Consider the following 13,889-nt stretch of genomic DNA (forward strand, 5'->3'; position numbering starts at 1 on the left):
GTTAGTTTTTGCCTTAAGATTCTAGGTTCCTGCTTTACAGATTTTTTCAGCGCATTAGGTGCGTGCCTCGGTAACTCTCCCGTGACGCGCACCGGCGGGAAGCCACAAAGTAAATTTCGTCAAACTTTTGCTTGTGGGAAGAAGAAAAGAGTTGTATTAACTGATAGTGTATGCACGCAGAAGACACTTACCACAATTCCTGCCTCGATAATAGATATGTCTTTTTAAAAGAGTTGAGCATGCATACTCTGATAAATTCCAATAAAAGGGCAACTGTTGCAGTAGCCGAAACTCTGGGTTGGAGCGTTTTCGTCGCCAGGTGCCCATGTAACGGCAACCAGACGGGTATAAGTTCTGCGACAACTTCAGCAAGCACTTGACCCTAAGCTTCTCCAACCTAGACAGAAGAGATATGACACAGAACACACAAGTTTTGCCCTTTAAAAGGACATTCCACTTTACGATACCCCTGTGATCCCAATCGTAAGAGGTAGCTCGATGATTGTCCCTATGGTGGGAAGAGTCTTCACTTGTTGTTTCACCATGACAGAAGGCTTCACAAAACCTCCAGTGTTAGTGGCACCTAGGAAGCGTTTGAATAAACGACACGCGAAAGTAGAAACAATGATGGTTTGCCATGTGCGCACAGCTGAACGTGTAAAGGCCAGCCAAATGCCAGAAACAATCATCGTTTTCACTTTTCGGGTACAACGATGTTTGTGCCACTCAGCTACACCCATCTTTAACCTAGTCCTCCCTATCGTTGTATGGCAGACCAGCCACCCATGCCATGACAGTTTGGATCAGGCGAAATAAAGTCAGAGTCGAGGTTGCTCTTCCCTTATACTTTCGGCGGTCAGCGATTTGTGTATATTTAAGCGGCGTGGATGGTACGTAGATATCACTTCACAAAGACATCGCTCTCAGTGCTGCTCTGCCGTCTAGCCATTGGCTAGATAGATGTTTCTCTGGATGGGAGGAGTCCCCTTCATTGACCAGTACTTTTGAACACACCTCCCCAGCCGTCTTGCTAACCATGTACAAGTCTCTCTGTAATAACTCGACAGCTACCAGCTACCGAAGGCGTGCTATTTGCGGTCGAATATTAGGCTACACTGCACAACTTCGTTCCTGGAAGTACTCACACTTCAAGGACGAGCAACGGATAGAAAATCCATATTACGTTAAGACGTCATCTGACCCCTTTTTGACACCCTCATGTACATTTGAGGGCCATCTAGCAATTTTTGTTTGTGGTACATTCGTTGCAGGATTGCTTGTAGGTACGATAAGAGCACCTCATAAATCAATGGCTTTCTAAAATTTTCTTAGCTATGTTCGACTTGGAAGGAGCTTCCTGTGACAGTCCGTTTCCATTTCCCCGAGAACCTGATCCTGGAATGGTGCGAGTGACAGACCCTCGGGATCTTGGACTTTTAGCTCCTGTGTTGCAGATGCCGGCTAACACGGCTCTTCACAGCTGATGACGATCGCCAATGCGCAGGTTCTGTAGGTCTAACAGGGACAAAGGTCCTGTGCTGGTAAAATGACATCACACAAACAGTGCATTCAAGTGCCTCTAGCGGTAATTTGTAAATTATAATAGAGTGCTGGTTTGAAGTGAACGGGGCGCAGATGGAATCCGAGCCGTCAAGTGTGAAAGTGAGGTTGCTGGGCTATACGTGATGGGCGTCTGGCCGGGCGGCCACCCAAGCACTTGTGCTGACCAATGCGACGGGGTTCTTGGGGCAAGTTGCACATGATTTTCACTCCAAGCGGTGGTTTTAGCAAGACACAATATCTCCATCCTTAGGAATGATCTCTGCGCCGTCACTCCTAAAAATGCCACCCTCATCATTGGCCAGTCTCTAAGGCCTCGCTATGGTGGACTGACTGGAGGTGAAGCCGCTATGTTAACATTCGTCACACTTTTTCATAAGCTCCAATCTGCCTTGACTTGCTGAATGTCACTATCACTGGCGCATGGTATGCTCTCTTACGCCAATCGTTGGCAGATTCCTGGCGAACTAGCTCTCGTGGAACTCGTGAGTTAGATCATTGAATTGACTCGACTCCAGTGGCAACTGAGGCCAATGTTACATTTTCAACTGGCTTTTGCATCAAAATATGTTGACTTAAGATCGTCGAAGTCATTACTCTGAAGCTCTTCAACATCTAATAAGGTGAAGCCTTAAAAACGACATGGCAGAATACCTGATTTTCAAGTCGAACGACTCATTTCTCAACTGTACTAAGTATTTCTTTCTATGGATAGTCCTCTTCGTCCAAGTTACAAATTCACAAGTACTTCATTCGAACTCCTCTCGAACGGGATAAAGCAGTCCTGCTGCTTGAGAAATGACAATGGGAAAACTCTGCAGGGCTTATCGCTTTGGCCAGAGCTAGACTTTGTCCAAAGAGGATCTAGGCGTGATTGGAGATTATATGAAGGGGCTAGTAAGCGTAGAACTATCGGGCCGACGGTCATGGCGATATTTTGAGTAGTTATACGAAGATTAATATGATAAGTGCTGCGGTGTGATTTTCAGAAACTACATAAAACATGATGAAAAACTGATAAGTCAGTCTGTTCACTTACCTGCCAGATAAAACCCCGTCCTTGACGAGCACTGTTAGTACAGTGATAGACGAGCTACGGCCATGTGCAGGATAGGGGCACCTCTGCAGAGTTGGGGTACCACGCCCTATGGATGGTACTCCTTTCTTTTCAACCTGTAAAGCTGCAACGACGCACAAACTCGGCCCCCGTCAGGCTGGATACCTGAGAAGTTGCATTCGCTCCTCTGAAGGGAGAGATTCCATATAGCCCACAGTGGGAAAGGGGTTTTTCTGTCGGCATAAGCGACGCTCCAGGCCCCCTTCTCATACCTGTGGTCTCCCGGTGTTCTTTCCGCTCTGGGGTGTACTTTAGGTAGTTTACGATTTGGGGCCCGATCGCACCGCTGTTGAATAGTCTCAAGCGGTGGATCCGCAGGATGGTCATCCCATATTACCAAACATCCATTACGTCCGCTTATTGTTGCCCTTATTAATGTATCGAGGTCGGCATTTTGTAGAAGGACATCCATTGTGTCAAATGGCTGGAACCTTTCTATTCTTGTAGATGGCCTTGTCTGAATAAATCACCCAACTCGACCAACTAGGCTCGTTGGCCACACTGTTGTATGGCAAGTTCTTACTTTACCACTTAATGATAACCACAAAGTTTGGCCTAGGTTGTAAAAATACAGTTTTGGCTGTGTAAGCTTCAGCCAATATGGAAGATGCGCTTCAAGAACGAGCTATTGTATTATGGGGATTGCACTATCCACTCAACCACTACTTACTCAGTTCCATTCATCCTCAAAACCGATGCAAAATCACCAATTCAGACTTCCGTTTGCCCGGCCGCGCGCTAGATATATTCTCCACACCAATTCCTTCTAGCAATTTAATATTGCAGAATACTCTACGCAGTCACCCCAGTCTCACTGCTGCACAAATTCCAAGTGCCGGGTCTTCTGATTTGAGGAGGATCTTGTGGCTCCGAATCTCCGGCTCACCGGTAGACATGAAAAGGCGAGAGGGCGAGAGTTTAAAGTGTGTTGGGCCTATGATAGGGCCAAGATAGAATTCAGCCGAAGTAAGGCAGAGCTCTAGGTCTTGAAGACGTTTACGGGGAATAAATCGCTAACATACATTGGCTGAACCTTCCGCGGGAGCCCTAGCCGAACAACCGACCGTCGCGTCTGTAACCCAAAAATGGGCTGGCTTTCGTTCCAGGACAGACCCATGCTCATGTTACCTTCTGGCGCTAGAGGGGCATACTGCACCGTTGTATCTAGTGCCCTCTCAGGATTTGCTCCTAAATTTCCCTTAGCTATTCTACTATAAGCCTCTGTCGCTTGGGCAATACTTCAAAGACATACATTTCACGAAAAGGTGAAAAGAAATTATGCGATTTTCTCGAATCAAAAAATCATCTGGTTCACAACATACCGTTTCGCATCAGGTCCATCCTATAAAGATTCTCCTAAGTAGTTGGGGTTATTTTGCACGTGGAAATGCGCGCAACTATCATATGACTTTGCGGTGCCTGTTGAGCGGATATCGGCTCGTCCAAAACTTGGCAAGCTGTAACACAAGACGCTTTGGCCAACTTCGGTACGCGCCTTTGCATGACCACTTATGTCACAGTAATCTGTCCATACACGTATTTACTCCACATTCAATAACAACATCACCCAAGCTAAGGGGGGTATTTCGCCGTACGAGGGCTCGTTAGTAATTCTTCAATCCCAGTCGAATTACACGAGACTTAAGAAATTGAGCTAGGCCGTTTAAAGACTTGTAAAACCTAGCACGCAAGAATTCGTTAGTGCGTAGTAGGGGTAGGTAAGGCTTAAGTAAGGGACGAGCTTGTGGAGATGGCACACATAACTAGGTACTGGCCCCGGGGCTACAGAAAGAATGGCCAGTTCTATTGGTAGAGGACATGGAAGAGTGACCTTTGTATTTGACACCTGAGTGACAAGGTAGTGTCGACCAGCCGTAGTACAAGGATCTACCGGTGGAAATACATCGAGAAACAGAATGTTGGTTTTCAAGGTTGCTCATGATAGACGGAGTGAATGAGTGTAAATGCTCTCAGCTAATAAAGGGGCATAGGTAGGTCAAAACCTATGATGAAGACAGTATGGCCGTTTTATTACAGTAGAGTCAAGCGTGCAAGACGTACGTGTACGGATACTGTTTCATCATCCGCATAGTACGTGTGGGAACCCTTTTGTGTGTGTGGCTTGATAATGCAATCCTTAACTGAATTATGCCACAAAGAGGCTTGTTGTTTATGTATTTACAAGAGATGAGGCCTGTCTCAAAACCTTTTCCAGGCAAACCTTTGGCGTAAGCGAGGGTTCGGAACTGGTGCTGCACCTGATCCCATGACCTTAAGGCCCGCAGGGGGAGGCACAGCACTAACACGACAAAGTTCAATGGGGAAAAAGTGCGTCGTCGCTTCATGCCTCGAAGCAACGTTAAGATCCAATGAAGACCAACTTGTACGTTGTTCCGGCCTCCAATACAATGATGGTTTGTGAATTGGATAGGTCTCGATAGCACCAAAGAAAGAGAACGGGTGAGGAACACTAAGTGCATCAGATTTAATCTTTTACCTTCTTCGAAGCTTCCACCCAGTTATGAAATTGGTATACGGTTGATTGCAACGGAAACATCGAGATTTGACATTCATTTACACTGTGCGCATTAGACCGTTCGTTCTTCTACGATCTGTTACTTCGCTACAACATAGATTCCTTGGATATGGCTTTCCATAGGCCCACTTTCACAGGTCGAGATCCTAGTCTTGGTGCCTAGTTTCCTTCTGGCCAAGTATTTCTGGTACGTGCGCTTGCGCAACTGATTAAGAGCAGAATGCCCCTCACACTTCGGTACGGGATTACACGATCGATATGCTTCTTTCTCATTAGGCGTACCAACTAGAGCTAGTCACTATATTAAATAAATCTTAACATGAAACAGCTAAGATCACTTTCAGGACGGTGTAAGCATTCAATCAGCAAGCGTCTTTCTTTTTACCTCTTCGTTGGCTGCGCTGTTTGAGCTCCTTTCGCCACCGGGACTCCCGCTGCTCTAAGCACGGGTAACATATGATAAAAGATATACGTAGGGTTCCATTGAGCTTGTTTTTTTGGTTGACTGAACTATGATTCATGCTTGGTTAGCCGAATTTAACTTCTGTCGAAGTCTTAGCACGTTGGCCTCCAGATCTAGTAGCTTTAAGCTTATTGTTCACATCCATACCTAGTTTCCTGTAGTCTGATGCTTAGCAGCCCAAGCCCTCGCAGACTCTTGCGAGTATGACAAAAAAACATCTGCAGGGAAATACAAACCAGTCCGTTGGGATCATGCTAAAGCGCGCTACTGGAACTTGCGTGCGGGTAATCTCCTTCATGTGCCCGTATTAGTGGTAAGCATTTCCATAATGAGCACTCACTGAACATGGGGCACTACCAGGCCTTACTGCCCGGGCAAGGATTAGACGATAAATCCTATTGATGGATCAAGTAGGAGGTTGTGATTCCTCAGACATGCATAAGTACCACGTGGGGTCTGCCTCTAACAGCTCTTAGCTCCAACTCGCTTCTACACGATGTGGGACGAGAGGTGGAGATTCCACCACCGATTCTCGTAAATGGAAGCTATTGGCGACTGGGGACAGCCTACTGTAATGTTGGACTCGGATGGTACTGCCGGTAGCACTACTATACATCCTGGACTTGTTTGATTCTCTACAATATCGAGGCAAATGAAAGGGCTATGGAGTAATTCAGTTCCTCGAGTTAGCGGTGCAAACACTCAGCAGGGTCTTCGTGACGTGAAGAACTCGAAAAGACCAGTCAATGTACCAAAGGCCGAGACCAAAACAATATAAATATCCAGAGCATTCAGGTTTCTTGTCAGTTTTCAGTATGTCTTCTATCAGCAGAAGCTGTTACATTCGTTCATTCCTTTCGTTCCTTACTTAAAAGTCATTCATTTCAAATAAGCTACCAACGTTCGTTTATGAAACTTGCCCAACATGAGATCTGCGATTCTCTCAGCTGCACTCGCGGCCCTCATTCCATTCGCCTCAGCTGCAGATGCTGTCAAGGGCGCTGCCGAGGGCTTTGCCAAAGGTGTTACTGGTGGTGGCAATGCCAAACCCGTCTACCCTACGACCAACGCCCAACTTGTGAGCTATCTTAAGGATAACACCCCTCGCGTCATCGTTCTTACCAAGACTTTCGACTTTACTGGAACCGAAGGCACAGCTACTGAGGTCGGCTGTGCCCCCTGGGGAACCAGCAACAAGAAGTGCCAGACAGCCATCAACAAAAACAACTGGTAATTTTTAAGCAAAGGCTCCTACGTCAAGCTGAAAGAGACCTTCTAACATGAGTAAAGGTGCACCGACCTTAACGCCAAGGCCCCCAAGGTTACTGTCAAGTACGACAAGGCCGCCCAGTACCCTATGATCGTTGGATCGAACAAATCAATCATAGGTCAAAGCAACAAAGGTGTCATCAAGGGAAAGGGCTTTCGCATCACTAACAAGGCCAGCAACATCATTATCCAGAACGTGGGTTTCCAGATTCTGCTGTATAGACGAGTCTTACTGAAATGATGACCAGATCCACATCACGAACCTCAACCCTCAGTACGTCTGGGGAGGTGACGCCATTAGCCTGGACAACTCTGACCTCGTCTGGATCGACCACGTCAAGACTTCTCTTATCGGCCGTCAACACATTGTTCTTGGAAACGGCCCCGCTGGCCGTGTTACTATCTCCAACAGTGAGATCGATGGCCAGACGTCTTGGTCTGCCACTTGCGATGGCCACCACTACTGGGGCCTTTACTTGACTGGAGACAAGGGCCTGGTTACCCTGAAGGTAAGAGAGCTTGTCCCCAAGTCTACAGTTTATATCTACTTGAGACTATGGAAGAAGATTGCAGAGGGATAATGTGAAGTGATGAACTTGCTAACATGCCGCAGGGCAACTACATTCACCACACTTCTGGACGCGCTCCCAAGGTTGGCGGAAACACGTAAGTTTATTCACCTTCGTCGATGTCCTTCTTCAGAGCTTTACGAAGCATTGGGAATGAGAGGAATCCTGGAACTAATATCTTTATGCCGAAAACAGTCGCCTGCACGCTGTCAACAACTTGTGGAGCGACAACACCAACCACGCTTTCGAGGTTGACGGAAATGTTCAGATTGTTGCCGAGGGCAACATTTTCCAGAATGTCAAGGCTCCTGCCCAGACCCCGATGAAGGGCAAGGTCTTCACCTCTCCCAACGCCAGCGCCAACGCTCAGGTAAGTATCATGTCACCTACCTATGGAATGATGGGGCTATGCTGACTTGGCGGGGGAATAGTGCAAGGCGTATCTTGGCCACAACTGCCAGGTCAATGCCTACTCTGGCTCCGGAAACTTCGTCGGCACCGACGCCAGCGCTCTTTCTGCCTTCAAGGGTTACAATGTCGCTGCTGCTGGAGACGCCAACGCTGCAAAGACTCTGGCCGCCAAGGCTGGCTTTGGCAGAATCTAAGATCAAATTGGTGATCTTTACTCTTCAACGAAGAAAAAACAGAGAGAATTGGCTATTGTGTGTAGTTGATTTGATGGGGCGAGATGTTGGGGTATGCTGTGACACGAGAGAGATTTTACTTCTATGAATATTATTGCCGTCTGGTACGTAAATAAATTTTATTTCCGCCTTATGCGGGCTTCCAGTTATTATTCTGCCTGGCTCTATGAAATGTGTAACCATACATGGAAGCCACTTTCAGCTGCATGATTCGACTGCAACGCTTTCTTAGCGACTATGAAGACGCAAACATCCATCGATACTGCAGAATATGTTATCAAGAATGCCACCTTTGCCTTGATCTCTCTTTTGATCCAGGTCAAAGCTTCGAGCACCCTGAGGGAGTTAAGAGCGCATACATAGGAAAGAAGCTACCGGTTGCACCTTACTCTGCCAGAACACCTACATGACATAAGATACCCAGGTCGACCGGCATAGTACCGAGACGGCTTGGTACGTAAGACTTGCAAAAACGCTGTGCCTGGCTTGGGTAGCTGTACCTACCCGATACAGACGAGCATATGATGAAAAGACATATTTTGCAGTTCTTAGGACACATCACCTCAGTGTACAGCTCTCACTTACGCAGATGCTCGTCCAGCACAGGTTGTTTCCATATCAGGTTTCCCGTCCTGGCCCGCATCTAACATGACAAGCCGTGTAGCGTCGCGCCTGTGTGCGCATGATTGTTATCAAATTGCCTGAACACAGAGCAATGACTACGTCTACGCCAGTCAAGGCAAAAAGCAGGAAAGAGCCCGTTGCACTGAAAATGGCATGTAATTAACTTTAAACTGCTCATAGCCTTGCCATTCTGAGACTAAATAACCATCAGTCTTGTTTACCATAAGTGTTGTCAACGTCATTAACTCCACAGATCCCTCCACATTTCCTTAAAGCCATAATGAGGTGCCTTTGAGTCGCGAATTTTGGTTGCCTTGCCGCCTGCGCTGAGCCGATCAAACATGGCTGCAGGTCCCGGGTTAACTGATTCGAAGGGCGATTTGACAGGTCTCGTCGCCCTCTCCCTGATAGTTTCTGCCACTTGTGGTGCGACATCAGCATAACAAGCCGCGAGCTCGCGTTCAAGGGAAAAATAGGGCTTTTTAGCCAGATCGGGAGCCATGAGGTTGTAGGATCGCGTGATAGCATTAATATTCTCGATGGCGAGCGTCATATACGAACGCTCACCTTCAAGCCAGTCTGAATCACGGAAAGGGGGCGGCAGCACTGCTGAAGACCCTGTCGAAGCTCCACCAAGCTCAGGTTGAACAGCTTCACCTTCTGCCTGCTGGCGTATTTTCACCATGACTATGTCGTCAGTCGTATTGGTCGGCACGGTAATAGTTTCGACGTTCCTCTTGCGCGGATTGTGAAGCTCCTCAGCTCGGGCATATTCTTCTGCTCGCTGCACCTGCTCCTCCAAAGTACCTCCTCGTGAGGCAATCATTCTTGCCACATGCCTCTTCCAGTCGTTTCTTAGCCTCGCTCTAAAAGCCCCTGCGACCTTTGCGAGCTCTTGCTGTTTCTCGATCCACGGCGGCACGATGTCCTGCCTCTTGATCATCTTGTTCATAATGTACTCTGTCGTGTCGATGAACGGGTTGTCAGCTCTCGTATCCCGCTCAACTCCCTTGCCGCGAGGGATATTCTTGAACTGCCCACGAGCGATGGCATTCTCTATCCTCTCGTTCGCTAGCGCTGCAAGCCCGGACATTGTATTCGGCATAGCTCTCGCAGCAGGCTCGAACCGTTCGCGTAACTCCCTCCTCATGGCCTCTCGCTCGTCGTCGCTAAGCCCATTCTGGTCTTTTAATCCCATACCAGTGTATGTAGAGGCCCGATCGCGGGCGTTGGCAGCGCGCTGGCCAGCATTCACCTTAGGCTCCCGTCGTATCCGCATATCGACCGGTGGAATCTGATACTGCCCCCGCAGCTCGGGCTTGAGGGGCTTTTTAGCATCGTTCAGCATGCGGAGGACGATGTCTGATTGCGACTCCTCGCCCGTCCATGGCTGCGCCGTGGCCATTGTCCGCGTTCCTTCGCCTGCTGCATTGGGCATTTCAGCCTCAGCAAATGCGGACGCAAAATCGGATCGGAACTTGGCTGTCTGGACCTTGTCGAGCAGCTTCTCCTTCAACTCTTGATCGAAGCCGGCGTCTTCTATAGCTCGCCGACCGGCACGACCGCCAGTAAGAAGAGCCTCTTCAGTGGCTTCCTCAAGCCTGCGCGTCATAGCACCCTTCTCTTTCTTAGGCTCATCTTTCTCCTGTTTAGGTGTGGAAGTTTCGGCAGCTTCGGGCGCTCGATCAGCGGAGTAAAATCGTTGAGGAATTCGACTTCGAGGATCGATGCGGCGAGTTATTTGAGAACAGCACCCGCGTGCAAATGGCGCTTTCGAAAACTTAGTCGCCATATTTATAGTGCCGCGCTCCGTTCGGTATCAGTGGTGTGCTCATGGCCGGAGAGGAATTGCAATCAATCGTGAAGGGACACGACTTTCGTGATGTCAATGAAGGAAAGAAAGTGGCGATTGACGGATTTAAGCACTGACCAACCATGGACGAGCCGAGGGACCCACACAAGCTTAATGCTGACCCATAATTTCGGCCAGCGACGAGATACAGATTTGGCCTGGAGTGTTTTACTACAATTGCTTGTTTATTTGGTTGTTTCTGGCAATTGTTCTATTTTTAACATGCGAATAATTATCACTTTATTGGTCCTGCGTGTTTTATGGCCGGGAGATCTTAGTATCATTCATCGCGCATCAGAGACTGATATCGTCCTCGAAGTTGAGGAGCTGGGCGTTCTCCTTCTGATGAAGAAGAACCGGCAACTATCAGGTTTGGACTCCCGAAATGAGCAACTTTTCTTTTCAATAGTTGAACTTCTTCCGTGAAATATAATATTAGCCCTGAAATTGAAATCTCTTGCCGCGTTGGTTACACTAGAACTCGGTAAGTAGATCTTATTTTCTATTAGATGTACTTATTGCTTAGCTCTGTCGCTTTGATACGATGCACATATTGGTATTTTCTCGACTGAAAAAGTTCTATAACTACTATGCTGTAAAATCAACCAGCAACTCATCCATCTGAGAGTTGAAGGTGCTGAAGTACTCTTGTCTTTTGTTCTCAAAAGCATCAAACATAGGCTTCGCCGTTCCCACCGGGATCTGCTCGTCGCCAGCAAGCCATCTCTCATATACCTCATCAGCGAATTCGCTCACAGGCATACCAATCTCATGTCCATTTTTCAAGTCTGGCTGGTTTTTTGCGTCGTGCAACTCGGTCTGTACAGCCGGTGGATAGACCTCGATGACCTTGACGTTGCTCGTACCGGCCTTCAACTGAGCCCTCAACGCGAGAATGAAGCTGTGCATAGCGGCTTTTGAGCCACTGTAATTCGGGCACATGGGGATGAGACCGAGCTGCGAGGTGGTGTGCACCAGAGCCACCTCGTTGGTCTGCTTCGACAGGTGAGGAAGAAAAGCCTTGGTAAGGTGCACATGGGAGAGATAGTTCGCCAAAAGCTCATCATACACAACATCAAGATCTACAGACTCGGCATCTGTGAAGTCTAAACCCCTCTGTATGCCGGCGTTGAGAAAGACACAGTCTAGGTCGGGATGGTCCTTGATGATGGTTGCAGCAAAATATGGGATCTTCACAAAGGCGTCAGCATCACGCATCGAAACTACAAGTAACTCGCAGAGAGGCAGCCTTACTGAATTGAGTTTGAGGATATCAACCACAGACCCCGCAGCCTTGTGGACTCCGTGTTTTGCGACGAACTTTTCCAGGTTTTCCTTTCGTCTCCCGGCAGCTATGACAAAGGTTCCATTTTCAACGAGCTTGTCGGCTAGAGCGGCTCCTATGCCAGAGGTGGCTCCGACGAGGAGAACTTTCTTGTAGGGCAGGGCCATCGCTGAAATGAAAATACTGGATTGCAGCTAAACAAGTTTTTGGTAGCGTTATGTGAGTGTTGAAGAGAAGGAAAAGGGTGACCCTGAGGTTTGACTGTTCGCCCAATCTGATCATGCGACCTTCTATATAATCACTCGGGCTACTCCTGGATAGGTACCACATATTGAATCGCCTCTCGAAATTCACAGAATTTGTCAGCGATTTCAGAATTTATCAGCAGATGTGGTTTTACCCATCAAAAGAACTACCTGGAGGCTGCTTCAAGCCGACTGGCGTTAATACCATAGACAGGGCGGCCCGCAAGTGGGGCCTGCTCAATGTAGTGTAAGGGGAGCTTGGCCCAATAAAAGCTTCAAAGCAAGCTCGCAATACCCCCACAACCTGCCAAAGCCCAGTATCGGCCTGCAATTAACGACGTCAGTGACCCGATCAACATCCGAGTTGCTTCTATGCAGCGCTATTTTAATCAGTTACGCCATATTCTGCCTAGCCTTGCAGTACTGCTTTATCATAATTTTGGCGGCCGAGTTTCATCTACTATCGCTCAGTGATTAGTCAGTCTCAAAACACTACCAGGAGCACATCCACAAGACGTGACCATTTCTCTTAACCTTTGGTCAACTGGTTGGAGGTTTACATACTTTGAAGACAACCCGATATTTAAGGTCTTCGGTTGCGTGCTAAATGATAGAAATAAGACCAACTAATAGATGTTCATATAACTGACCTGTGATTGGTTGGTGAAGCTGTACTAGATGTATCTTAGCTATCTAGCTCCAACTCTCTGTATCACATCGCGCATAAGCTTAACGAACCCCATTTACCTCCAATTGGAATGGGTACCGAACAGGCTAAAGTCTCTGAAGATAAACAGAATCTGTATTTCGCCGCCCGTTCCCTTCATCACTGTATTCATCGTAACATTCTAGATCTAATTTCCATGCTCGCAATGCTGATTGATGTAGTCTTGGTGCCGATATATCCACAGACAACGAACGTCTCACAGCTTATTCCGTATCGAAACGTACAAAACTTCCGCTTTGGCCAATACCTCTCCGTTTTCATTCTCTATTTCTGCAGTGACAAAGTTTTTGCGACCTTCAGTCTTTGAGATCCTCGATCTCACAAGAACTGTCCCTGGAGCGGGAACAGGCTTGAGGAATGTAGTGTTTAGATACGCCGTCCGGAAGTCCTTGTTTGGCTCTGTCCCTTCCGGCCTTTGCGCCACGATAGTCATGCCCGTAACCTCGTCCAGAACCAAGGCAACAATTCCCCCGTGTGCCGTCCCGGGGAAGCCAATCGTGCCATCTTTGAACGTGATGAGAGAGCACAACTCGTCTACCTTCCAATCAGGTGGCTGTGGGCGGGGGTATAGAACGAGCCATGCGGCAATAGTGTCTGGCGTGTTGAGGGTTCCGCCGACGTATGAGTTCTCCTTCGTCGGCAGTATTGTCCTGTTCGCAGACACTTGCACGACGTGTGAGGGTGAGTCAAATTTGGCGAGAACTTTGGCGCACCAGGGTATTGATGCAAAGTGCTCGAATTCTGGGTTGGATTTGACGCTCCCGGAAGTCATGGCGAACTATTGGATAAGCAGATGAAAGTTGGTTTGCATGGGACCGCAGTGAGCAAATGACTGAAAAATCAACGAAGGTGAGGAGGGGGGTCACCCGGTTGGATAGAGTTACCTCGGTATCGTTTTGCGGGGTATTGTTCGGTGCCGTACAAGAATAGTAGACAGGGGAGCTAGACCTACACCGTACCCATCATGTAAGCTGGTTACGCATTAGTAACATATCTTC

At 47.9% G+C, this 13,889-nt stretch overlaps 4 protein-coding genes across 4 annotated transcripts; 1 reads left to right on the forward strand and 3 right to left on the reverse strand.

Moving 5' to 3' along the window:
* Nucleotides 1-6,601: 6,601 nt before the first annotated feature.
* Nucleotides 6,602-8,119, forward strand: CTRU02_211177 (Pectin lyase 2; the record flags this gene model as incomplete). Its single annotated transcript, XM_070205584.1, has 6 exons — nucleotides 6,602-6,906; nucleotides 6,967-7,141; nucleotides 7,194-7,454; nucleotides 7,559-7,611; nucleotides 7,710-7,920; nucleotides 7,946-8,119. 6 exons carry the CDS (start codon nucleotides 6,602-6,604, stop codon nucleotides 8,117-8,119), a joined length of 1,179 nt encoding a protein of 392 aa, XP_070060827.1.
* Nucleotides 8,120-9,023: 904 nt separating this feature from the next.
* CTRU02_211178 (uncharacterized protein) lies at nucleotides 9,024-10,574 on the reverse strand (the record flags this gene model as incomplete). Its single annotated transcript, XM_036720204.1, has 1 exon — nucleotides 9,024-10,574. One exon carries the CDS (start codon nucleotides 10,572-10,574, stop codon nucleotides 9,024-9,026), a length of 1,551 nt encoding a protein of 516 aa, XP_036587947.1.
* A 648-nt stretch (nucleotides 10,575-11,222) lies between these two features.
* On the reverse strand, nucleotides 11,223-12,086 carry CTRU02_211179 (putative short-chain dehydrogenase; the record flags this gene model as incomplete). Its single annotated transcript, XM_070205585.1, has 1 exon — nucleotides 11,223-12,086. One exon carries the CDS (start codon nucleotides 12,084-12,086, stop codon nucleotides 11,223-11,225), a length of 864 nt encoding a protein of 287 aa, XP_070060828.1.
* A 1,001-nt stretch (nucleotides 12,087-13,087) lies between these two features.
* CTRU02_211180 (thioesterase superfamily protein) lies at nucleotides 13,088-13,663 on the reverse strand (the record flags this gene model as incomplete). The annotated part of the gene is made up of 1 exon (XM_036720206.1): nucleotides 13,088-13,663. The coding sequence occupies one exon, from the start codon at nucleotides 13,661-13,663 to the stop codon at nucleotides 13,088-13,090; it is 576 nt and encodes a 191-aa protein (XP_036587949.1).
* Between the last annotated feature and the right edge of the window lie 226 nt (nucleotides 13,664-13,889).

This window comes from Colletotrichum truncatum (genome assembly GCF_014235925.2).
Source record: "Colletotrichum truncatum strain CMES1059 chromosome Unknown Contig_0007, whole genome shotgun sequence".
Lineage (NCBI taxonomy): Eukaryota > Fungi > Ascomycota > Sordariomycetes > Glomerellales > Glomerellaceae > Colletotrichum > Colletotrichum truncatum.